General features: G+C 41.6%; 1 protein-coding gene across 2 annotated transcripts in view; it reads right to left on the bottom strand.

Moving 5' to 3' along the window:
• The window catches only part of SNX2 (sorting nexin 2), a 28866-nt gene extending 3422 nt beyond the window's left edge, over positions 1-25444 (bottom strand). The window contains exons 1-12 of one of the 2 annotated variants that reach the window (XM_053408140.1): positions 25266-25444; positions 20114-20231; positions 17327-17490; positions 16153-16219; positions 15959-16002; positions 15724-15865; positions 14309-14387; positions 10506-10581; positions 8979-9092; positions 8631-8724; positions 6500-6705; positions 4466-4609 (exon numbers count right to left, since the gene is read on the bottom strand). In XM_053408140.1, the coding sequence (XP_053264115.1) occupies positions 4466-4609; positions 6500-6705; positions 8631-8724; positions 8979-9092; positions 10506-10581; positions 14309-14387; positions 15724-15865; positions 15959-16002; positions 16153-16219; positions 17327-17490; positions 20114-20231; positions 25266-25373 (1356 nt within the window). In that variant the 5' untranslated portion in view covers positions 25374-25444. The remainder of the gene's footprint in view (positions 1-4465; positions 4610-6499; positions 6706-8630; positions 8725-8978; positions 9093-10505; positions 10582-14308; positions 14388-15723; positions 15866-15958; positions 16003-16152; positions 16220-17326; positions 17491-20113; positions 20232-25265) is intronic. The other variant, XM_053408141.1, reaches the window with a different exon arrangement.
• Between the last annotated feature and the right edge of the window lie 677 nt (positions 25445-26121).

Raw genomic sequence — 26121 nt, 5'->3', positions numbered from 1 at the left:
CATTCAAGTTGGCACCCCTGTCTCCAGTTGCTTCTGGACTACAATTTCCATCATCCCTGACCACTGGTCCTCCTAGCTAGGGGTGATGGGAATTGTGGTCCAAAAGACCCATGTTTGGGTAACCCTGTCCTGGAACCTGCAATCCTCAACCTGGTGCCTACAGCTCGTATACTCTGAGCATTGGCCATACTGACTGAGTTTGATGTGAAATGCCATTCAGAACTGTGAAAAGGCACCAGGTTGAAGGACGCTGTCCTAAGACATAGGTCTCCCACAACCTGGCTTCAGATTTTTTGAATTGCAGCTCAGACTGCACACAGCTAGCTTAAGGTTTATGATGTATTAGTGGTTCCGTGAAGCTGCCCTTTAATATTAAACATCCATATTTAATACTTCATTTTTTCAGTTTACACACAAATATATTTGGCAGTGGGCCACTTGGCATGTAACGGTAAGGCAAACTATGGTTTAGTGCACACCAGCAAGCGTGTGGGCTACTGGAGAAAAGACTGTGGCTGCTTTGCTTCTCCTGACATTTTGCTGCTGTCAGTGTTCAAAACTTCCATTGTTCTAGGCATATTTTGCGACAGGAATTTTCATTAGCACGAGCAGTTTCTGAGCTCTGGGCACAGTACTGCACCTAAGATTTCTGATTAAAACTGCAGAGTAGGATTTTTAATAATCATAAGCAGGATTTTAAGAACTGTGTGGGGATGGATTACAACAGGAGAGAAGATTGGTGAACGGTGAGAAAGTGGAAAAATTTTATGACACAGTTAAAAAATGCCGTCTCGCCAAGACAGGCTTGCCAGAGAAAGAAGGAAAGGGGGGAGGAGAATCAGGATTGTTCGAAAGAGAAGGAGTGTTGGAATTGAAAGTTTGACCTGACAGAGCCCCCTGATCTATTTGATTTATTTGGCTAGCCTGGAAAAAATAAAGGACAGACCGAAGATTAACTTTGTTTATGGAAGTGTTGAACAGAGGCTGTCCCGGAGTGATATAGCTTTTGAAGAGTACAAAACCCACACAGAGACGCCAGCTTTCAGTCTGCTTGTGAGAATCATCATAGATCGCAAAGAAAGGAATATATGACTACAACAAGATGAGAAAGAAAGTAATAAAGGACTATCCGGATCGAACTGGATAGAACTGACTAATTAATGCAGTAAAATGAGTGATGTCTGGAGTTATCCGGAATTTTGGACTCGTGCGGAGCTTGATGTATGGGTATCCTCAAAATTTTTTTTAAAATTTGGCTGTATAATTTGGAACTAATGTGATTTGAATAATGTGATGTGATTGGCCTGTTAATAAAAATTATTTAAAAAACACACAAAAAACTGCAGAGTAGGAGGACTTTTTCCTGCCTCCCCACTTCCAGCTCCTCTCTGAAGACTGCAGAAGAGACCTTCTTAATAATATTAGGGGGGTGGGCAGGGGAAGGACTACTAGACCATGTGAAAAGTGAACATAGTATTTTAGCTGCAGTTCATTCATTTTCAGCTCTGTATTCTTGTTATAAAAAAGCATGCCTAGACATTCTGTTGTTGCGCCCATAACCTAGGTTTACGATGACATTTAGCCCCTAGCTTTCATATCTCAGTTTCTAACACTGGCTGCTGCACTGCACTAACCCATGGTTCTACCTCCATGCTGTCCAAACTTGGGTCCATAGTTCAGTTCTCTAGATAGAAGCAAACTTAAAGCTGTAACCATGGTTTTCAGAGCTAAACCATAAGCCTTGGTTCAGATGGCACACTAAGCCAAACCATAGCTAAGCAAAGCAGAACAACTTGAGGAGCAAAGCAGCCATGAATTCCTCTCTGGGAGCCTACACATTCCCACTAAGCCATGATTCTTAGTTCATGCGCATTAAGACATGGCATTGTTTAGTGTCACATGCAGAAGAGGTCATCGTCCACCCTACAAAGAGTCATTTCCAACAGAGAGAATTCCACCAGAAGAATAAAGATGGACTGAGCTAGGTGGATATTGCAATGAGCATGTCAAACTGGCCATCCAAAGCTTCCATCACAAAAGCCACAATGGAAGGCTTTCCAAACACATGCAGGCAACAGCAGTGTGATAGCAACTTTATACAAGGAACTCACAACATGAATGCAACTTTTACCACCAAGACCTTTAGAAGAGAACTTAACTGCGATCAGACTTAGCATTCTGATTCTGCACACTTAGAAATAATCTTTAGCATTAAAAAGGGGATTAGGCACCAATTCACAAGTCATTAGCATGTCAAGTTCACTTCAGGTTTAAGCTCCTAGTGCTCTAAGCAGCAGTCATGTACAGAATATGTTATGGAGGATTGCAACGGCATGCAACAAACTGCTAGTGCAAACAGCAGCCAGTATAAGAGTGCTTAACAAGAGTTCAAAGCTGCACCATGCTCATATTTGATTTTCACCCTATGTGGCTAAAGGGTGCTTATATCCCAAATCTCCTTTTATGGGAACCGAATCTAAATCTATGTAAGGGGATTTTGTGGGCATTAGCCTTACTAAACAATCAGGAGTTGCTCCCTTCTTCATCCCTAGCTTAAATACAGCTACTGGAAGTGTCAGACTTTGGGCTCTCAAATTTCAGTGGTGCTCTATGCAATGCTAAAATTTGTGATCCCCCCCACCCCAATACCTCTTGCACTGCATTCTAGATCATTTTTATGGCACCCCCTGCAGCACTGCACCCAGGGCAGCCAAACCGGTCACGCTCCCATAAAACCACCTCTGGGGCCAATAAGTCGTGCTTGAATCCATGTAAGGCAGAAGTCCTTTGGGTGTTTCCTAGAACTGGAAACTTTGGCTATTCTACACTGAGTTGCACTATACTGAAAGAAGCAAGGACATAGTCTAGAAATGGTCTTTACCTCCCCTTTGTCACTGGAGGCCCCAGTAACCCCAGTGGCTTGGACTGCTTTGTGCTAGCTTCTGCTTATGTATCAGCTACAACCATTCCTTGACCTAGATAGCTTTGCCACTGCAACTTATGCACTGCTAACCTCAAGAATGGGCTGCTGTAATGTTATTTATGTGGTGCTGACCTTAAGGCTGGTCAGAAAGCTGCAGATAGTGCAAAATATATCAGCTACTATGATGCTAACTGGGGCACACTATTACACAAACATTACACCACTCTTAAAAAGAGCTGCCCTGGTTACCTGACCAGGTTTAAGGTTTAAGTCAAAGCCCTAAATAACTTGAGCCCAGCTACTCACAGGCGCACCAACCACACTACCCTGACCAATAAGTAGGAAAGTCTGATGAGTCCCTCCTGGAAATGCCACAACCTGCAGATATTTGTCTCATGGCAACCTTTTCAGTTGTGGCTTCTTTCTATGGAAATGCCTCCCTTCTGGTCTAAGGCAAGAGTACCAGTGTGTGGTTTTCATTGCTTGTAAGAGTGTTCTGATCTACTAGCTGCTGTTTTATCTTGTACTGCGTATTTTATATTTATTTTTATTTTCCTTATTGTTTATCACTTTGCTGTTTCAAATGAAAGGTACTATAGAAACACGTAAATACTTTTAAATATATATTAGTATTAACATCAAACCCTGTTAAACCATTGCCCCTGAATAACCATAATTTGCAAACTGTTTCAAACTCTCCCTTCAGTGGGAAAACCTGACAAGTGTTAACTGCCAAACTCTGTATCAATGTTATACTTAGTTGCAATTAAGATAGCAGAAAGCAGGCATGATCAAAGAGCCCATTCTCAATTATGTAGCCATAGGTAAACAATCAGGAATGCTGTAACTGTCCTTGTCTATACAGCACTACTGCATAGTCGGAAAAGCTACCATTCTGACCCACAGGACTCTCAGGTGAAGAGAATGAACTATTTTGCTGTTTCATAAATGGAGAACTTGCATATTCTTATACTGTGATTAGTTGCATTCCTTATGCAACTTATGAAGCAGCCAGAACAGGAAAAAGAAGCATGGAAATAAGTTATCCTACCTCTTCGATTTCCTTAGTGAAGCATAACAGAAAAAGTGCAGAGATTATGATAACTTCAAAATGTTTTGACAGTTTTACTGAAGTTATACCATACATATATAAAAGAGATATATATATATATATATGGAAGGAAGTGTTCCATCAGTAAGTAAAAACATTACCTATTCACCATGATTTTGCAGGATTATGTGTTTTGGAAGTACGTACTTGACTGCATTAGCAGAGAAGCAACTGACCTTTGTCTCAATATATATATTTATTTCAAATAAATGGAAGTCTCCCACTCACTTTGTAAAACATCAGAATGAAGGCATGTTTCAGAATCCATAGAAGCCTAACTTAAGCATGAAACTACTGAACCATTTGCTGCTCTGATAATGGAACACACAAGCAATGATTAAAATTAATTAAAAAATAATGCACTCAAAGCCAATGAATGGAGGGGAAAACCACAGCCTTACATAGGAAAAGCACTGCATTCCAAAATTTACCTCTTTGATTTCATCTTTTGCTTGCTGCAACTTGTCAGGCTTGTTGGCGAGCTGAAGTTTAGCTTCAGCCTCTCGTTTTTTCTGTAACATGACCTGAGCATCCTGCCATTTTTGCCAGCATTTCATTCGATGATCAAACACTCCCTGTAAGCAATAGTGTTGACAATTAAAAAGTGATGAGTCTTTACAAAATCTTAGACTTAAACAGGTAAACATCCTGTCAATATTAAACTGTGCTTTGGCCATCATCTACCTCTCATATTAGCGCCATCAGTATAGCAAAAATCTCAAGAATCTCAACAGGTAAAAGTTTGATTCTGACCCCATGCTACATTAGTTTTTAAACAGTATGAGACCATTCGATAAAAATGCAGTCTAAAGAACCAGGCAGAGGACCTTCTTGGTCGTGGCACCCGCCCAAGGGAATGCCCTCCCAACAGATGTCAAGGAGATAAACAGCTATATGACAGTCAGAAGACATCTGATGACAGCCCTGTATAAGAAAGTTTTGAATGTTTGATGTTTGACTTTGCTTTTATATTTTGTTGGAAGCCGCCCAGGGGGGCTGGGGCAACCCAGTCAGATGGGCGGGGTACGAACAATAAAGTTATTATTACCTTTACCTATTATTATTATAATTTGAACTTTGACCCATTTGTTTTGATGTCTACAAATGTTAAAATTTCGTTCATCTTGTATTCAAAGGACTGTGTAAAAAGCTGTGGTGCTGTTCCAATATAATGACAAATAGGGGCTTTAGGATTATAGCCTTAGTTGAGATCTCAGAAGATGTGAATTAATCCCCTATGTCAACAGCTGGATATGAATTAATCCCCTATGTTAATAGCTGGGTGTGGTGTGGCATGTAGTATCTTCTCTCCATCAGCAAAGCAGAGTGCCACTGGGAGGGTTCTACCAGCAATAGCCATGATGAAACGCCCTGAAACAGGAAGTATGGAGATAGGATGCTGGAAGCTTCAAATCCACTGCAGCCCAAGTCCCATGGAGCCAATCATGGAGGCAACCTCGGCTACATCAGTCTTGAGAAGGGAAAAAAAGAGAAATCCAACTTCTCGTCTGGAACCGGCAGGGCTTCAGATGCAGCAGAGGATCTGCAGCTCTAGTTTCTTGATAGGATTGCTCTCTTAAACCCAGGACTTGAAGTATTTTACAATTAATATAACAAGATGGATGTTGAGGGGAAATTGTCCCTGAAGAACCTAGAACACTGTTTCCCAAACTTGGGTCTCCAGCTTGGGTCCTATCATCCCTAAGCTAGCAAGACCAGTGGTCAGAAATGATTGGAACTGTAGTCCAAAAACAGCTGGAGACCCAAGTTTGGGAAACTCTGGCTGAGAATGAGCACAACCTAGTCAAATCCACAGAACATTTCTAACTACGGATGGGAAACTTTTGACCTTCCAGATGTTGCTAAACCATAGTTCTCATCAGTCTCAGCCAGTGTGCCCAACGATAAGGGATGATAGAGTTGAAGTCCTGCATCATCTAGAGCAGGCTTCCTCAATCTCGGCTCTCCAGATGTTTACAGACTACAATTCCCATCATCCCTGACCACTGGTCCTGCTAGCTACGGATCATGGGAGTTGTAGGCCAAAAACATCTGGAGGGCTGAGGTTAAGGAAGCCTGATCTAGAGGGCCACAGGTTACCCATTCCAGCTACAGACATTACTTTCTGTTACAGCATGCCATCCTGCACACGTTTATACAGTGGTACCTCGGGTTACATATGCTTCAGGTTACATACGCTTCAGGTTACATACTCCGTTAACCCAGAAATAGTACCTCGGGTTAAGAACTTTGCTTCAGGATGAGAATAGAAATCGCGCGGTGGCAGCAGGAGGCCCCATTAGCTAAAGTGGTGCTTCAGGTTAAGAACAGTTTCAGGTTAAGAACGGACCTCCAGAACGAATTAAGTACTTAACCCAAGGTACCACTGTACTGTGCAAACACTATAACCTTCAATGTAAATATTGTCTTGCAAGGTCATTAAGTAGTTTTTAAATAGGGCTTACTTTTACTGCACCAATAAGGCGAACATAGTCACTGAGCAACTCAGAGAACACATAGAAGTCAGCAAAAGCTTGTTCTTGATGCAGCTGATCAATTTTTTCTTCAACTTCAGCAAGCTGAGACAAAGCTCTTGATAAAGCAGTGTGGTCTTCTGAGTTCCCTAGCATGGCAGCACTTTTAGCAAAGGCAGCTGTGTTGGCTGAAAGTTCTGAAAGAAGAATCCGTCTAGAGTTGATGTCAGCTGTCACAATGTGAGTCACAAAATGCAAGTCCTTTAAATGCTACTTTGCATACAATGGCATTTTCGTGTACAGAGATAGAACAATTGGCTTGAGGGGGAAAGCTCAACAGAGCAAAGAGAAAGCTTGCTTCAAAGTAATTCAGCTTAATAGAAATTAACATTCATAAACTTTGCTGTGTACTAGAAGATAGTTTTGATAAAAGAAAGGATTTCTGTTGCCAACAGTTGTTAAAGAAATCCATTTAAAAAACACCTGCCTCTTTCTGCAAGTCTGTGACCTCATATAATTGGCATTGTGTAAAATGTCATAGTCTTTAAGAATAAGCATGCTTAAAACAATATCTGACTAATACAAAAATTTAAAGTTAACATTTTGCCTTAAAAAAACAGGTTAACCTATTTCTCTTTTTTTAAAAAAAATAATTTTTATTCATTTTCCAAACAAATTTTATACAATCAACAAATTATTTTGCACTCATTCTTCAATTTTTGACTTCCCTCAGTTTCTCTGTCAATCTTTCGTAAAATTTCTATTTGTTGACGCATTTCTAAACATGATATTGCCTTTCCCAACTCCTTTTCCTCTTACTCTTTTTTGCAATATTTCTTACTATCTCACAGAGTCTCTTCAAAACCAACAAGCGTTGTCTGTACATCACATATATTTTTCAGATATTCTGTAAATTTCCCCCAGTCCTCGATAAACTTTTGGTCTTTCTGATATCGAATCTTCCCAGTCAATTTGTCCACAGGTTAACCTATTTCTCATTGCAAGAAGAAAGTGGGGAGAGATATCTTGCTAGAAATCAAACACTTGAGAGGTGTCCTATTGTGTCATTTATATTGCAGCATGTAAAGACAACTTATACCTGCCAGACACCATGCACAATCCAACTTGTGCTATGCAATTAAGTCTACTGACTTTAAGTTAGCCCAATGCTTAACTCTGATAGAAATCCATTTAGTTGCAAACTGGTATGTTTGTGTTTTATAAACCTATAGGGTTTATATCCAACCAAGTTTAACTCAGATTTGAGCCACTGAAATGTATGGACTTTGATTCAATGCATCTACTCTGATTGTGACTAACGTATCGCCCATAAATGAGCATGCATTGTTCAGGAAATGTGAATTAGGAAATGAAAAAAGCATAAATTGACGACACAAATAAGTTATTTTGTAAGCTTCCCGAAATCCCCTAAATTATGGTGTGTAAGCTCCCCTAAATTCTAGAGCGACATTTTTTTTGAAAGGTAAACTGAGCATGGTGCCACATGTGTTCAAGAAGTATTTTGTATAGGTTCCTGCTTCAGTGCACTAAGAAGGGTTAGGTGTTCCTAAAATCTCAGGCAGAACAGCTGTAACCAGATATAGTGCAGGTGTGCCTCATTGACTATGCATCTAGGTATCCTAATCTGGTAGCAAATTTCATTGAAAAGTCTTGTGTTACTGTGCAAAACATACATGAGTTGGAAGAGATACTATACCTGGGGAGGAAGAAAATAATGTATGTGTTATAATGAATTCATACTACAGTACATGCAGATACAAAACAGTACTCTAGTCTGAAGAAAGAAAACTTGGAACATCTGATGTGATGCAAAGGGTACAACTGCCATGTTGTCCACTCCCCAATTTACATCATTCTGCTTAAATCATTGGCTGTGGGTGTAAGAACCTGCTAAGTTCCCTCCTGTTTTAAAAAAATATATGCGCTGTTGGGATTATTGCTGAAAGACCCTATTATCTTTTGTATGAGAGGTATTGTACACTTTGTGTGACTCTGTATTTAGCTTCTGGTGCTGAAAATATTTATTATTAATCAGGAAATGTTTGACAAGAAACTGATTCAGCAAGGGCTCACTTTGTGAAAACCTGAATAAAACAGCTACCTTTTCTATGACAGACCAAGGCTTCTACGCTACCGTGAAGTTTCCGGAGCTGCTGATCCAAATTTTCAAATTGTTGCTGTTTTTCTTCAAACCACTGGCAAGAAGTGAAATTCAGCCATTACAAATTACGTTACCATTGCAAAATACAACCCCCCCCAAAAACCACAACCCCACCCTCCCAGCAGGAAACAAATTAACTGGGTCCAAACATGGTAGCCAACTGATTCAGTTGAGAACCCAAGCCAATAAGTAAATTAATATCCCATTTTCTACTCCTACGGTCTTAAAATGCAACTGTTGAGGCTCATTAATTCATCTCATTATTCAAGTCGAAAAATCAGCTCTTACTGCATCCGATTCATTCATCTTGATCGTCATTTTGTTGACAGCGTCGGCAGCCTTGTTCACCATCCTCAATATTCCTGCTCCACTCAGAGCCTGAGTGTTAACTGCTCTCGGCAGCTGGAATTGAATGACAAATAAGGGCAAACAAACCGGTTAAAAGGCTGGAGGTTTAACTGGGCACCAAAGGGACTGAAAAGGATGTAGTGTTTTCTTCCCCCTCGTACATTTCAATATAGTGGAACCTAATTTCTTAAATTTACTACTTTTACATTCTCAGAGGAAAACTTAAAAAAATAGACTTTCAATTTGCTTTTCTCCTGCACCTTTACATTTAGATGGAACACAGAGACCATTTGTCAAAAGTTGTTACAATGCCGCCAAGTGCCTTAACTGGTCACCTGTATACCAACCGCAGCAGCGGCTTTTAAGGCTGCTCTGCTGCTGTTTCCAAGTTACAGGTGCAGCAACAATCTGTGTCAAAATGCTTCATAGAAAACACTGCGTCTATCTTGCTATACAAATATAAAAGTTCCTCAAAGATAATGAACTGCTATCTACACTTTCCTGAAAACACACGCAAATATTAGCCATAGCATTCTTTTCACTAGCCGTTGTAGCCCAGAAATATGGCAAAGCACTTCTTTCAAATCCCACCCCGCAAAGGTTGCTACAGGACTACAAAGACCCTCTGCCTATAGCTGCATTATCGAGTGAGTACCAATTAAAGGACTTATGCCTACTACTGGCAACCTTACAAAAACCTTTGCCATACATTGAGATTTAAGGGTTTAGCTATGCTCTTCTGCCAATTATCTGTTTGTTGCAGATGCGGTGGTCGGTGGGTAAGTTTTGGAAAGCTACAAGTGATTGATGCACCAGGGACACAGGAATTAACATGGTCCTACCTGTAGGAAGCGAAAGCTGCAGCTTTTTAAATAGGTCAAATTTAAACTTGTTAGCCCTAATGCATGCTTTCTCCCCCAGCACACGCTCAAACTGTAGTTTTTAAAAGTAGTTGCAATATAAACAAACTGGTATGCAAAAAAAAAAGGTTATTGCAATATCTGGTACAGTATAACATTCTCATAGAGTTGGGTGGATTTTAAGAGAGATTTCCACTTGCACATGAAAGGTGCCAGATTGACAGCACTGGTGACTGAAGTCCTCTATCCATGAACTAATTACTACATAGCAGACCGCAAAACTTTTATATGGTTGTGGTAGAAGGATCAAGTCTATTTAGCTTCCATGTCCCAAACTAGTGAGTTTTGAGATAATGCCCTTATTTTACAGAGAGATCAATCAAGTTAAATCTCATAAGCCAGAGCAAATTGATGCTCTCGCTTGCCTTGCACTAGATCAAATGTCTGGCGACTTAATTTTTTTGTAGCTTGAAGTCATTCAATTCCTATTTTGAGGGCACAACTGAAATTTATGAACTGGAGGACCAGATTTCCATATATGATGAGAATGTTTCTTTTGTGCAAAGCATCATTGTAGGTTGAAAGAAAAATAGGATAATTTAAATACCTCAGAACTTTCCAAGAACTGCCTTAAATCAGGATCCTGTAACAAGGTTGGGTGTTTTACTGTTCGTTGTAGATACCTATGGTTTTAAAAATTAGATAACATTTAATGTTCCTGACAATACTGAAAAATGTTTGCCATGCACAGAAAGCATGCCGGCAGCAGTGCCATTCTTCAGCAGGCAGACAATGTGCTTTAAGTGTGCATTAAGATGGTTACCTCTAAACTTTAGAGGATAGTTCAGTTTCAATGCCCCTTCAATCCTTTGCCTCTCTGCGGAGACTACCAACTAAGGATGAGCATTTGCCTAAAATATCAAGTTTGCCAGCAAGCAATTAATAGATGCAAATAGCCTGCCTGCTTCCCACCCATCTGCCCCCCAACAAAAGGTCAGAGCACTGAACAGGAAAGAGAAGGATGATTTAAGCAATGTCATGTTCATAGTATTGTGTATCTATATGACTTGAAAACTAACACTGTAAGCCAGGTTTGCGCAACACAGAATGCACAACAGGAGCATGCAAAATAGCTTTCTTCCTCTAAGTAACATTATCTTTGAATATCAACTCTTAAGTCATCCAGTGTTCCTGGAAATGACATGAAAGGAGCTGCAACAGGAAGAATTCTGCCTTTTCAGAGTTAAAAGTGATTTAGCTAGGCATCCACAGAAGTCAGTTTCAGAAGCTTCAGAAGACCCTCTCCATGGCATTCTTCATAAAGCACACCCTAAATGTTAGGGTAGATTATTCCCCGTGCATCTATCTGCCATTCTTCTGGTTCATTTGTAGGAATATGAAGCAGCAATGTAAAATGCTTTTATAAATAAGTAAGAGTGGGTAGTCAGAAAAAAGGCTTTCTTAGGAAAGAGCGTCTATATTTTTTGGCGAAAAATATAGATCCCCAGTCGCTGAAATCAGAGGATACCCCAAAAGTGAGGGCATTAGTTCTGACCCCATTTCATTTAACCAACACAAGGCAGATAACTTCGAAGGCAAACACCAAAATGGGCTGTAGACTTTCAGTGAGTTCTATGAGAGGGTGTTCCACTCTCCAGCACTAACCTGATTTGTACATTGTACTGCTCAGGACTCTCAAGAGCTCAGGGGCAATTTAGATTGGTTTGGGGCAGGCTTCCTCAACCTCGGCCCTCCAGATGTTTTTGGCCTACAACTCCCATGAGCTCTAGCTAGCAGGACCAGTGTTCAGGGATGATGGGAATTGTAGTCTCAAAACATCTGGAGGGCCGAGGTTGAGAAAGCCTGGTTTGGGGGAATGGTGGGTCACACATTCTTGCAAATTGAATTAAAACTCTTCTCACTAGCACAAACCAAAGCCACCTTCTCTGCTCTCATGAAAGCCAAGGACAGTCAGTCTAGTCTGTTCTGTCCAGGAAGCCTATACTGTCTCCTGCTACACTTAAGCCCACCTACTCCTCAAGGTCCTCAACAAGAAGCAAGACGCAGGAGTTTGGCTCCTCATCTCCCTTAGTGAATCTATGCTTGTCGCATCCACTAAACTGTATTTTCATTTCCAAGAATGCATTAACCAATCTTTGGCTGCAGCTCGTGGCTAGCAAGGAGAGAGCTTAAATGTCAAGCCTGGGCACAGCCACCATGCCACACCAAACCTTGACTTAGCATGGGACAAAATGTGGGGTCCTCTCCAGAAGCCCACACATTGGCTTACTGTGTCGTGCAAACCAGGCTATTACATCCTTTTTATGATAGGGCAGGCACAGCTGCGTATTATTTATACACAAGAGTCTTTGCCATTGGTGCTTTGATATCTAGTAGCCTGTTTGGCTTTAATAGCTTCCACAGCAGCTCTGCATACTTTTCCTACTAAGGTGATCAAGATTCTGAACAGGGCACAGGGGAATTCTATATCATTAAAACAGGGAAATGCAACATTTGTTCAATCCCGCCTCATGGACAAGTTGTATTTCACCATCCTTCTAAATGACTGTTTAGGACATAAAAGATGCTTCCTGCGGCAGAACAGTCCGGTCAAGTAGATTTCTATGATTACAGAATTGTAGGAGTGGAAGGTACTGAAAATTATTCAGATTACCATCCCAACTATGAGTTGATTCCTCAATGGCAACTAAATCAGGGGACCATAAAATATAACATACGAAAAAAAATCAATTTCTGCCATCAAAACATGGTTCTTATTTTTATATGTAAACCACCTTGAGTCCTTTAAGGGGAAAGGGTAGGATATAAATAAATATATACATAATGATACATACATGACATGACATGGTTAATTTACATACTCTAGCTTAGAAGTGCAGTTTGCTTGTGAGAATGGTGAGGACAGTGATATTAAAAACCCATTTACGGAAAGCAAAAAGGGCAATTTTTGATCAAAGGATAAACATTGCAGCTCCTCACATAGCAGAAAACAAATGCAGGAAGATGCCAGCCATTGTGTTACAGGTATATTAACTGCAAAATGATTCCAAGTTTTCACATAGTTACGGCAAGTGTCCAAAAAGGAGCCCTACAGAGATAGCCTGGTTTTCCAAATAGTAGGAAAATTGCACCTTGGGTTGTTTTTTTTTGGGGGGGGGGGAGGACAGGGATGGAGGTACAGTGCCTCTGAACATTGATAGCTTTCGTCCACAACAGGACGTGGGTGGTGCTGTGAGTTAAACCACAGAGCCTAGGACTTGCCGATCAGAAGGTCGGTGGCTCAAATCCCATTGCTCGGTCCCTGCTCCTGCAAACCTAGCAGTTCGAAAGCATGTGAAAGTACAAGTAGATAAATAAGGAAGCGGGAAGGACAACGGTGTTTCTGTGCGCTGCTCTGGTTCGCCAGAAGCGGCTTAGTCATGCTGGCCACATGACCCGGAAGCTGTATGCCGGCTCCCTCGGCCAATAAAGCGAGATGAGCGCCGCAACCCCAGAGTCGGTCACAACTGGACCTAATGGCCAGGGGTCCCTTTACCTTTACAACAGGACCAGGTATGTGAGAATTCTTCAGATACAGAAGAGTGCCAACCCACTTCTTCCTTTGCAGGAAAACACCAAACTTTATGATCTTATGGACTCCAAAATTCCATAAGATGCATCATCACAGTAACATTAAACAATAACTTTTAATGAGAATCCCAATAGAATTGCCTGCTATGGAGGATTAGACCTGAAACAATTGAAAAGCTGAATGGACACGTCTTCCTTAGGAGTAAAAGAGTTACATTGGTGAACTCCCCATACATAAAAAGGACAGTCCCAGAATGCCAGATAAGCCTTGGAAGGCAAGAAGCCACCATTAAACAATTGATACACAAGAAAATGTTTACACATTGCAATTTTTCATTCACTGCAGTGAAAAAATGGTCTACTAGCATGAGGGAATGATGTACCAAGCTTTTTAAAAAGTTATTGCATGTACCCATGGCCTACACTTGGAGCACTCCTGTGAAAAGTAGTTAGCGTACTTGAAGTCTATCCAATAAAATATAAATTGAGATTTCTCTGGCTACAGTGTCTATCACCTGAAGAGTATTACATTTCTAAATGTTCACAGCAGCATTTGGAAGCTTTAATTTTAGCATGTGTCTCTTCAAATTTACATATACCCACCCATAGATTCCCACTTAATTTTGCCCCTATTTGTTACATAAACAGCACAGTTTCATAAACTGTTGTATGAAAAATACACTTTTGTAGCTTCTGTTACACCTAATGCATTTTATACAATTGGGTCTATGGAGACTTGAAACACCTAAGCTTTAGGCAACACAGGATGAGGACCCCACTTTAGTAAGTATTTGTTTATTAGCTGAAAGTATAAATTACCTTTCTAGTGCCGCTCTTCTTTTTTCTACGAATTCTGTAGATGACGAATCTTCCTTGCCTACTTTTACCTTAGTCATGCCTTTGAAGAAAGACAAAAGATTTTACACTTTGATGTAGCTCATTAACTGAACTTTAAGACTTATTTCTCAGTCACAAAAGGTAAATGAAACCATTAAAAGTTACCCCCCAAAAATACATTTTAAAAGCTGCTGTGAGTTTGCCATCACATCAGTAAAAACCAGTCCATGGTTTACCATTTATCTATCTCATGTTAAAACCTTCACAGTTTTGCCCAAGTCCATTCCACTGACAGACAGCAAGTATTGGATGCCACCCTGCATTAGCAAATATATGGAGTTTTACATTTCCTAAATGGCATATAGACTTCACTGGGGCAGTTCTTCCTCAGATCACCTTCCAGATTAATCTTTATTGCATTAAAAAAAATTGAGGGGATTATGACTGAGGTTATAAGATGTAGTGAATATTTTTGAGTGCCAGCCTTTCCTTTCCTCTCGGATACCATAAGCAGTTAAGAGGCTCAAACAAACCAATCTATTCTCCCTCCATTGCTTTTCTTTTCCAACTGACACCAGTAACTCTTGGTGAAGAATGAACATGCTCAGTCATTGGGCTGTGTTGGGAAGGGTTAATGCTTTCTTATTACTTTCTTATTTCTAATTTCTTATTACTTTATTATTTTTTAAATTTGTATACCACCCCCTTCACCCAAAGATCACAGGGTGGTTCACAACAGAAACATACAAAAAAAGAGAGAACATAATATACTAAATAAATAAATAAATACACCAGAATTAGATTCCTACATAAAGAAAAGACTACGCTGATGACAAGAGTTGCTTAAGAAGACCTCTTAGGGACTGGAAGGACATCTTAAAGAAATTTAGAAATGTAGCCAACAGGATGCACACCAATTTATGCCGGATACAAACACAATCTTGAGAATTCCCCTGAATACTCCTAGTACCTCTCTCTTGTTTCTTAGTGGCCTTGTTCAGAGCTCAGTAGAGCATAAGACTCTTAATCTCAGGGTCATGGGTTCAAGCCTGAGATTGGGCAAAAGATTCCTGCATTGCAGTGGTTTGGACTCAATGACCCTTGTGGTCCTTTTCAATTCTATGATTCTGTTTGCAAACCACTGCTGTTGACTCAGAAGCACTAAGTCCACTATTAGATGGAACAATGCCCTTGATTTATTTTATTCATCAAGTTTAAATGGCAGGGGCTGTTTGTAGAACACTTCCTGCACACAAAAAAATGGGTAGGTTTTCTGCAAGCTCAAAATCTAATTCAACTATCAGACACAAGATCGGTATATACCCCCCCCCCAACTCATTCAAGTATAAGCAACACATTCCCTGTGCCGCCCGCAAAATAACCACCCCTGTACTTACCTACAATACTTTTTTCTGGAGCTGGAGGCACAATATACCCAACATGAAGATATTTGGATGTTAATTTGGCATGTAAGCCAAGAAAGTCACTGAATCTCCTTTTAACAGCGAATTCGTTTTTGTGAAACATGGACAGAGAGGTCTAAAAACACAGAAGAGGTAATTTTAAAACATTCAGCTTTTATGTATTCCTTGACAGCCAAAATTCTGTACTGTTGCCTTTACAACAGGTTACCTTTGTTGTTACTCTGTATGCCATATATGCATTCATACCATCGCCTGTAAAACAAACACACAAATCAGCTCTTCAGTATCTCTTTCAGCATTTCACTCTTTATGTGATGAAGATTTATTCTAAGATGGGCTATATAAAAAGAGGACCCAGAAAAAGTTGATTCGGTTTTTCTGCAATGTACTGTTTTCACTCACCAACTTTCTCTGGATCAGACACATTGATTTCAATATCAAACAAGTCGCCATTAGCTTCTTCTTCAATCTAGAAAGAAAGAAAAACATGGTATTGTTCAAACTACTGTCTAGTCACAAACTCTGGAAGCCTAAATGCTAATTTTCGAATTTATGGTTGAGCTAATAACCCAATGCTAGCTAGTTACCGTAGCCATAGCTAGTTAGTATGCCGTAAGAAAGTTATTAGAACAGTCAATACTATAGAACAAAATTAAGCGTATTGCCACATATTCCAACAAAAAAAGAAGGAAAAAAGAAGAAATCAGCAGATTTGGAAGATTCATCTGAACAGTTATAATTGCTCAACACAGTTATTGCTCATATGAACCTAAGCAAGTGTTGTAATTAGGTCACTCAGTTCAAAAAACACTTCAGTGGGGGGAGTTGAGGTGACTTTGATTTTCATATAAACATTGCAGCAACCCCTTCTATACTGAAGCACCATTGTGAGAGTTTAAGGGGTGTCTGCTTTCATTGTTCAAGCAAACAAATATTCCTAAAATTGCAAACAATTTGGACTGAATTATTCTGACTGAACTAAACAGCAATGCAATCCTTTCCAACTTATAAATGCTTCTCCGTCCCAGACTTGTCCTGTGACCCTGATGGGGCTGTTCATTTTCCCTTGAGGCCTGGGTTTGGATGCACATGATTTAATAAGCCACCATCCTTTGTCTCATTGGCAGACCATAGTTAGCGGATGGTCTTCAGAAGAAACCGAGTTTCAATTAACTTAACTGCAGTGCACACAATGTGAAGGCAGAGAGAAGGAATGATGTAAGAATAGAGCGCATGAGCACAAGGCTTGTTAAATGCAAGAATCATTTTGACAGCTGCTGGAGCTGCCTTAATTGGCACGAACTATTTCTACTTGTAACAGTAGTTACCAATATCAGTTAAGCCAGTTACAAATTATATTTTATATAATAAACAGATAGGATATATAAAGGTGTGTACTGCCCTTCACCCAAAGATCTCAGGGTAGTTTGCAACATAAAAATACATAATAAAAACTGAAAATACAATATAAAACAGGAACAAAATCAAAACAATAACCCCTTCCCCCACCCCACGTTTTAAAGGACACAGAATGTTAATCAGTTTAATAGAAGTGTTTCCCCAGGTTATTCAATACCTCTTCCCTGGATCTGTCAAAGTCCACGGGAGCCACCACTATTTTTGACTCCATTCTGGGTGTTATTAGTGTGGTTGGTGTAACAGGTGTAACAGCTGGAGTAGAATCAGATGAAAGTATCGGTTCTCTTTCTGGGCTGTCCAGAGAAACTTCCTCCGTGGCTTCTAGATAAAAAAAAGAATGAGAGATATTCATGCATATCAGGAGCACACACCCTAGAGCTTTGAGACTATTGCAGTCAGCAAGAGAGATTCACAATCCCCTTTATTTACTGATTGCCCCATCTCATTTATGCTGTGCTGTGTAACACCTGATCTCAATGCAATATTAGGCAAAATATATATTTTCCAGAGAACGTCAGGGTTGTAGTAGTGTCAAAGTCCCTTTAGGAATTCGCCTGAATGTGTTTGGGATAGAAGTAGGGCACAGGAATGCCCCCAAACCTGCCGGTTCTGCTTTAGGCCTTTAGATGCTGAAGAGGAATTCTAAGTAGTTTTGGAGTAAGTTGATGACACACAACTCCACTTCTCCTTTACATCTGCAGGTGGGGCAGCGGATGTGCTGGACCGTTGTGTTGCCTAAGTAACGGACTGGATGACAGCCAACAAACCGAAGCTCAACCCAGGTAAGACCGAGCGGGTGCTTCTGGATTAACCGCTGTTGCTTGCGCTCAAGTGGTCTCAGTGGCACAGAGTGCCTTCCATCAGCTTCGGCTGGTGGCCCGGCTGCATTCCTATCTGGACATGGGTGGCCTAACTTCTGTTGTCTATGCTCCGGTATTCTCTAGGTCAGATTACTGCAATGCATTATGTGTGGGGGGCTGTCTCTGAAGATAGTTTGGAAACGTCAGCTGGTGAAGCGGTTGGGTTGCTCACCGGGGCAAGATGGTTTGAGAATGTAACACCAATCCTAGCCTAACTGTATATTCAGGCAAATGCTTGACTAGGAACTCTATTAAATGTTCCCATTAGTTAAAAGAAAGTTACAAGTTTTCCACTAGTGCTAATTCTGGCCACTTAAAACCTGTACTCTGGATACCACTAACATCAAGGAGATAACAACCATCAAAGCAAGGGTTAGTTCACTTCTTAATGTGATGCACTATCAAACTGTAGCGGGCAAACGTACCAAGTACTTTTACGTACCATACAGCCTCTTCCGGCTGTTAAGCTAAGTGACTGAACATTATGTTTCATGGGGATTGTGGGAAAAGGCCACAAACTTCTTCCCAATTAAAAAGTAACTCATTTAGGAATAACAACAGTTTTCTCGTGTTATAGAGTATCTGAAACACTAGTTCTACCAAGCTGGATTACTGGCAATTCAGTCAAATAACCACTTACCTAAAAGCTTTCTAACACAAAAATGACAGAGAGTTATGCAGAACAGCATAACGATCAAGTAAGCACCGATAGCAAGAAACTACTTCAAATCCTTAAAACAAAAGTTATTCAAAACAAACATAACTTTTTCATACATTTGAGTACCTGAGCTTTTAAAGTTTTACTTAAGTTTGTTCTAGAAACAAAGTTTAGTTAAACATGTGATTTTTGTGTGTGTCTGTGTACACACACATGTATTAAGGAGTGTGAATTCTTGTGTTTTGCCTTGACCAAGATGAATGACAAACTCCCCCAGCAAGCAACTGAAGAGGAAATTACTCAAGATGTATTTGTTATTGGCCAAGCACGTCTATTATGATGGGCTGCATCTTTGCTTTAAGGGCTCCAGACTTTAAGGCAGAAGTAAATCTAGAGAGGCAGGCAAATAGCAGAGCATGTGTTCTTGGCTAAAGCTGTTGCTGGAGCAGTCATAGTGCAATGCTCTTGGGCATTTGGCTGCATTTTCTCTATTAGTTTAGCACAGAGAGAAAAATGAAAACTAGCAACATAGCTGTGAAGAAGCAGGTCTGCTCTCTCTCTCTCCATGTATTCAAGCTTTAAGTGGGGTGAAAGGAGTGTCTAAAGCATGTCATCATCCCATAAAATGTAATTTGTATCATTGACTATGTACAAGTAAAGCTCATTTAACTGACTGACTCAGTTTAATTCACCTACAGTTTCAGGTAGGCCAGCACAGGACATTTCAGACTGAAATATTTATAGAGTAAAACTATGAGCTAGACATAATAAACCATGGTTTGCCACTCTGAAGAACAGTTTGCATGAGGAGAACTATGCTCATGCACATCCTCTCACCACTTCTTCAGTCATGACACGATATCAGAAGCTTCGATTTTCACTTCTGAAAGTGCCTGAACTCAGAGAACAAACCAAGATCCAATTGTGGTTCCCAAGGTTTGGACAAAACAGAGGTAAGCAAATGCTTTCAACATCCACTTTGTACACATAAAGGACTCCTTAAAGCAAACAAGCCTGAGGCTCAAGTAGGCTCAATCTTGTAGCAAAGACCCATGATTTGTTGTTTATGAACCAAGCCTGCCAAAGTCTACTGCTACTCTTTAAGGCTATACAACTCTCTCCTGAATGTTATCTGCTTGTTAGCTGATGTTCATCATGTTAGAATATATATTGAGATCAAACTGATTTCAAGTGTTTCAATCCCTTCTTTTGCTCGAAGGCAAGTATGCAGCTGTTCACAAGCCTGAGTCTTTGATTCAAAGCAGTTCTAAAAATGTAATTCAATTACTTTCTCTTCCTATGACAAAGCTCCAACTCCCAGTTCTCTAGAAACTGTACATTGTAATGACTTCCAAAATTATGTTTTTCATTAAAAGCTATCTGAAATATCCTTTTTAAATTAAAAAAATGTGAGGGAGAACATTACCAGCAAAAAGGTCTTCCCTGTCATCATCTAGTATGATTTCTGCAGGCTTTGGGCCATTAGAATTTGTACTGATGTCTTCTGCAGGAAGACTGGCTGGTTCTGGAGATGAAGGGCTTGACTGTTGAAAGGAGCAAACAGTTGAGAAGAACAGCATCAGTACTTATGAAACAATCCCAGCAAATGCTATCATTTGCAAGCACACAACATGAAAAAAACAGCATGTAGAAGCAACCATGTCAGCAATTTCTATTTCCTAGCAGTTATAGGATAACAATGTACTAAGGAAACATTAACCTTTCAGGGGATATCTTAACAACTGTTTCCTCTTCACAATAACGCATGTTAAATACGATTGGAACATAAATATTTACTTACTGTTTTGAATATAACTTAAGTTTACTAATATTTCTAAAATGACTATGCTTTCTGAAAGCTCCTCATTGGGCCCAATTCCCAAGTGGCAAAATACCCCAACTTTAGAACTAGCACGTCCCGACATAAAGTTTTTCAAGGCTGTAATTATATGAAGACTTACTTGGAGAAAGCATCATCGAAAGAGTACAACCTATCAGCACATATCTGGCTGCAAACTGTCCATCTATTAATCTACTGCGAATTACAAAAAGCTTGCAAGCTTCAAAATATTCCAAAGCAAGGTTCAAAGTGACCCTCACATTACAAATGTGAGGACCCTACTGTATGACTAATGTCTCGTTTACAGATGCCACTACTACTACTACTTTGTAGTCTAACATTCTAAGTTGTCTCAAATGGATCAAGACCTAGGGTCCATTAAGTTCAGCATCCTATTTCCAACAGTGGCAAGCCTGACACAGTGGATGCTTGGGTTGTGAATGTGATCCGTGTGGGATGCACATTCGCAACCTGCAGCGTCTGCAGCCCACAGTGGTATGTCTGCGCACGCGCGGGTTGCGATTCGGCGCATGTGCAACTGCCGAAACCCGGAAGTAACCCGTTCTGGTACTTCCGGGTTTCGGCAGTCTGCAACCCAAAAAAACGCAACCTGAAGCGTCTGTAACCCAAGGTATGAATGTACCTACAAAAGCAGCGCACAACACCTGACATATTACATCTGACCCACCCTCCAAAAACTTGTCATGCTACATCTGAAAGCAGAGGTTCCATATATCTATCATTTATAGTCCAATTTTTCTAAACTGCTAACAAACAGAGAAGTGGATGGGCTTCTCCTTATTCATTCCCATTTGGAGTGGTTGGCTGTTGCTAGAGACTAAGGAAGAACAGGCTAAGTCAGACAGGTTGGTGGCAATAGACAATTTGTGTAGCGAGGATTTTTGTTAGAGGGGGGAGACTTTTGTTAGGGGGACCAGAACCTCAGATTTTTATTGACTGTTATTTATTTAGGAGGGGGAGCTGCCCCCCTTGGCTACACCCAGCCAATAGATCCAGCCGCAATGACTTTGCCTGTCAATGACTAATCCCATTTTCAAGCTATTAAAACCAGCGATCATAATAATCTATTGTGGAAACAAACCCTATCAGTATGCACTGCCTGAAGTAGTATTCCAATCTGTCCATCGATTTATTGGGTTACCCCAAGTTCTAGCACTGAGATGGAATATTTCTGGCCATTTTTGAGAGATGCCACACGTACTCAATAGAATCACAGAGTTGGAAGGGACGAGAGTGTACATCAGATTTCAAGAGGCCCAGCACAGAATGAAAAGGACAGAACGCACGGGGTGAAGCAGGAAGCAGCACGTTCTTCTAGCTAACGTGTAGGACATTTTGCACACTTGCGAAGCTAAAGAGAGTCCCCATCATTCACCTCCAGGTAAGCTGCACAAGAACCAAAAATGTTTCACTGCTAACTCTTAAATAGCAGGCCCTAGAGCACCCAGAAGAGGCAATGCACATGTGGAGCAGTTAGTAAGTTAAGTGTGCAAGACAAAAGATGAGTTAAGTAGAAGTGTATAATTTATTCAGGAAGGCAAGCTACGTGGATACCAGATTCACAATTAGCTATTTTCATTAAAAGGCTACCACAGGACTTAAGACAACTGTAAACAAGTAACGGAAGCAACACATCACTGTGCCATTTCTCTGGAGTAGCTACTGTTGACCCAAGTCATATAAAAGGCACTTCATAGAAGTAGTTAAGTGTGACTCTTGGTGCCCACACAATTCAGCCTCCCAGGGAGAAAAATCACACCACCAGCATGATGAATGAACTGTTCCTGAGAGGTTTTTTCTTTGTAGAAAATGTTTGCACAGTGCTTAGTCACTGGAGTAGGCAGTGTTGTGTCTGTAAACTGTTCATGAAGAAATTGGTCAGTAGCAGTAAGTTACTTTGAAAGAAATCATAAGGTGGCTCTGTAGATGGAAAAGACAGAACTCCATGCAACTTCACAATCCATGGCTTTGTGCACACAAACATGTAAACATGCAGAGCACAGCTACTCCTGATGAACTCCTCACAGAAACATTGTCAGGGATCTAGTCTCACATAACAAAGTGCCACCTTTTTATACAAAGCAACAGAGAAGCTGACATTTATCATTCAAATTTTTTATTTCCATTATTTCAGTAATCCTAAGAAAGCATCTGTCTGACCAAGTCTACACTACACAATGCTATTTAGTCTTTGGCACAGCAGAATTTCAAGGCCTAGTATGTGAGATGGTGGCAGTAACCGTATAGGTGACCTGGGCCCCTCTCAGCTACATAGCTTAGCAACCACCTCACCTCTCCCAGCAATAAGCATCAGGGCATAAGTTAGTTCCAAAATCAAGACTGCCAGATATGAAATCGACCACATATTAATAGTACTTTCATCTTAATGCCCTCCAAGTCAGAGCCTTTTATCAGCACCAGGAGTGCATTGATTTTATTCCATTGCAGAGATCAACATTAGCCTCAACTCCTGCTGTTGTTTCACTCTCAGTTTGTAGCGTTGCTCCAATAAAAACCTACTGTAGCTACCAAGATTAATCTAGAACAGGAGAGTAGGTTCCAAAGGAAGAACTTCCACACATGTGGAAATGTGCACATTTCCTCTTCTAGACAACTATCAAAATGGTTTCTGGTTTTGCTGCCTTTCATATTTCAGTGTTTATTTCACAAAATTAATCTGCCACTTAGTTTTAGTAAAATTTCTAAGCGGTTTACAAGAAATATTAAAATTAGCAATAAAAACAATTCAAAACCTTTTAAAAAATCATTCAAATCAACAGAAAAAGATTAAAACACAACTGCATGTCTGGATAGGCTTGCCTAAAGAAAAATGTTTTAAGCAAAACAGTACAGGCAAGGTGCCACCAGACTAAAATATCAATTTCTTACAATTGCAGAGTATTATGTGACACCTGTAACAGTGCCAGTTCTGCAGATAAAAGTGGTCAAGTGGGCACATGTGGGGTAAGGTGATCCAGCAAATAAACTGTTCCCAAGCTATTAAGGGCTTTATATACCGATACTAATGGAACTTGGCCTGGAAACCGGTGCAGATCTCTGAAGGTGTTATATGTTGAAAGGGACTTACTCATGTGAGCAGCCAGGCTGTAGCAACTCTATCTGCCATTTCCAGGTCAAGAGCAAGAGAAGTCCCACTGAGAGTTCACCGGAGTAATCCAATATTGAAGTTACCAGTCCCTGAACTGCTGTAGTTTATGGTTGGGTTTTATGCTACAGAGTACTCTTTTTAAGTGCTGTAAGAAGCGCTGAGGCGCAGATGAAAACGGTTCACAAATAATAAATTAGTTTTGAAAACTATTTCTTTCATACTACACTTAAAAGCATTTGGCCGCTTTCCAAAAGCAGCCTATTTAAAAAACCCCTCACAGTACTGTATATCACTGACACAGCACAATAAGCTGGAAACAAACTTACTTTCCCTGGCCTTCTTAGTTTAAAGTTCAGGGACAGGAAGCATTGTCCAACAAAACAGCAACGCTTCATTTTGTGACAGATTGTTCCCTGTATGTTTTTCACCAAGTGCACAGTGGTAACAAGGCCAGGACTGGAAAGAGAAATCCCTTACTGCTGACAAATCAAAGGAAGCATGTTGCTTTACAAACATTAACAAGCTAAACTGTACCTATGCAGAGATTTCAACTCCTGAGTAATATTAGCTACAGACTTCATAGGCTGGTGGTTATCAAAATAAAGGTGCTTTGAAGACAGAAGTCAAGTGTGCTACACATATTGATGCAGGAGACAAGAGTAAAAGAGGCAGGATGCAAGTTAAATAAAATAAGGCTACAGGCTTATAAGCATATATGGTACTCACCATCTACTAGCTATTGTGTACCAACATGGTCTTTCAGTATAGCCTTATAAATGTCTACTCAGAGGTAAGCGCCATTGAAGTCAGTGGGACCCCAGTTAAGTGTGGGCAGGATTGCAGCCTCAGGCATTCAGACTTTGCAAGGTCCATTCACAGTGCTATTTTTCTAGAAAAAGAGGTGCTAGAACTCACCTCCCTCATTCTCTTAGAATGGCAATGGCGCCCACCTGAGAGGTGCCAAAAGTTGGGGTTCTGGCTGGGGGAAAAAAGCCCTGACCATATATACCACCCAACAACACTCTTGAAACCAGTGAAACGAAAGCTTCTGGGAGGAAGAGTTACGGCCATATTTAAAATCTTGGGGGAAGAGTGGTTTCCAAAACTTGGGTTTGTTTTGGGGACTACCATTCCCATCATCCCTGACCCCTGGGGGTCTTGCAAAGCTGGGGGATGCTGGGAGTCGCAGCCCAAAAAACAGCTGGAAACCCAAGTTTTGGGGAAAACCCGGTCCAGAAGCTTGCCTTATAGAGTAGAAAATGCAGGGGTGTAAATGCAGCCTTCAGAGCTGACGTGACAAGACTTCACTGGGCAGGGAAAGAGGAAGGCGCGGGTGACTCTGGAGGGGCAGAAACGCAGGGCCAGGTGGGGAAGGGAAGCGGCCCGCGCAACGTCAAGCGCAGGTGGAAGGAAGGAAGCATCCTGGCGCTGGGGGAGGCAGGTGGGCGGAAGCGCCTCGCTGACCAGGGACCCGGGTCAAGGTGGCCTTTGGCGCCGCTGCTCCTGTGCTGAGGGGACGGAGCGGGAGGGCGAGGGAGGCGCAGAGGGGCTGGGCAGCAACGGCAATGCCTCCCCGGCCGCCAGCTCCCTCCGAAGGGCGCGCCTTACCTCCAGGGTGGAGACGGTGCTGGTGAAGAGGTCCTCGCCGTCCTCCAGCTCCTCGAACTCGGTCTGCCGGCCGTCCCCGAGAGGAGGGGGCTCCCTTTCCGCCGCCATCTTTGCCCACCCCCCTGTCCCCGCCGCCCCGTGCGAGCAGAGGCGCGAGATTTCCGGCAGCTGCCGACGGTCACGTGACGGCCTGCCTTCCCCGCCCCTTTATCCTGGCCTCCCTTCCCTCAGTCGCCCCGCCCGGGTGTCACGTGACGGCAAAGAAACCAGGCGGTCCTTCCGTCCGTCTCCCCTCCCCCGTGGGCGGAGTCAGGGGGTGGTGGGCGGGGAGAGAGGCGGCGGAGAGTGGGAGGGAGGGGAAGAGAGGAGGCAGAGGAGAAGGGGGAGGGAGAAGAGAAGGGAGGACGGGAGGGGGAGAGGGAGGGAGAAGGGAGGACGGGAGGGGGAGAGGGAGGGAGGGGAAGAGAGGAGGGGGAGGGAGGGAGAGGAGGAGGGGGGAGGAGGGAGAGGAGGACGGGAGGAGGAGGGGGAGGGAGGGGAAGAGAGGAGGGCGAGGAGAAGGGAAAGGAGAGGGGGGAGGGGAAGGGAGAGGAGAAGGGAGGACTGGAGAAGGGGGAGGGGGGAAGGGAGGAGAGGGGGAGCTGATGGAGGCATCCCTTTCTCCTCCTCTTCCCCACCTTTTTTGCAAGCAATGAGGAAAGGGAAGAAGTGACCCGGGGCTCAATGCCATCCTGTTGATTACTCATCCCAGGGAGGAAGCCCCCTTCCTTTGCTTTCTGCTGTGTAGAAGCTGCTGAAATTCTAATCAGTTAAGTGTGTCTTAACACTTGTGCAGGGACCTTATTCCAGGTTTCCT

This window comes from Podarcis raffonei, chromosome 11 (genome assembly GCF_027172205.1).
Source record: "Podarcis raffonei isolate rPodRaf1 chromosome 11, rPodRaf1.pri, whole genome shotgun sequence".
Classification (NCBI taxonomy): domain Eukaryota; kingdom Metazoa; phylum Chordata; class Lepidosauria; order Squamata; family Lacertidae; genus Podarcis; species Podarcis raffonei.
The sequence above is the reverse complement of the archived record's forward strand: the minus strand, read 5'-3'. Positions and strand labels throughout refer to the sequence as shown.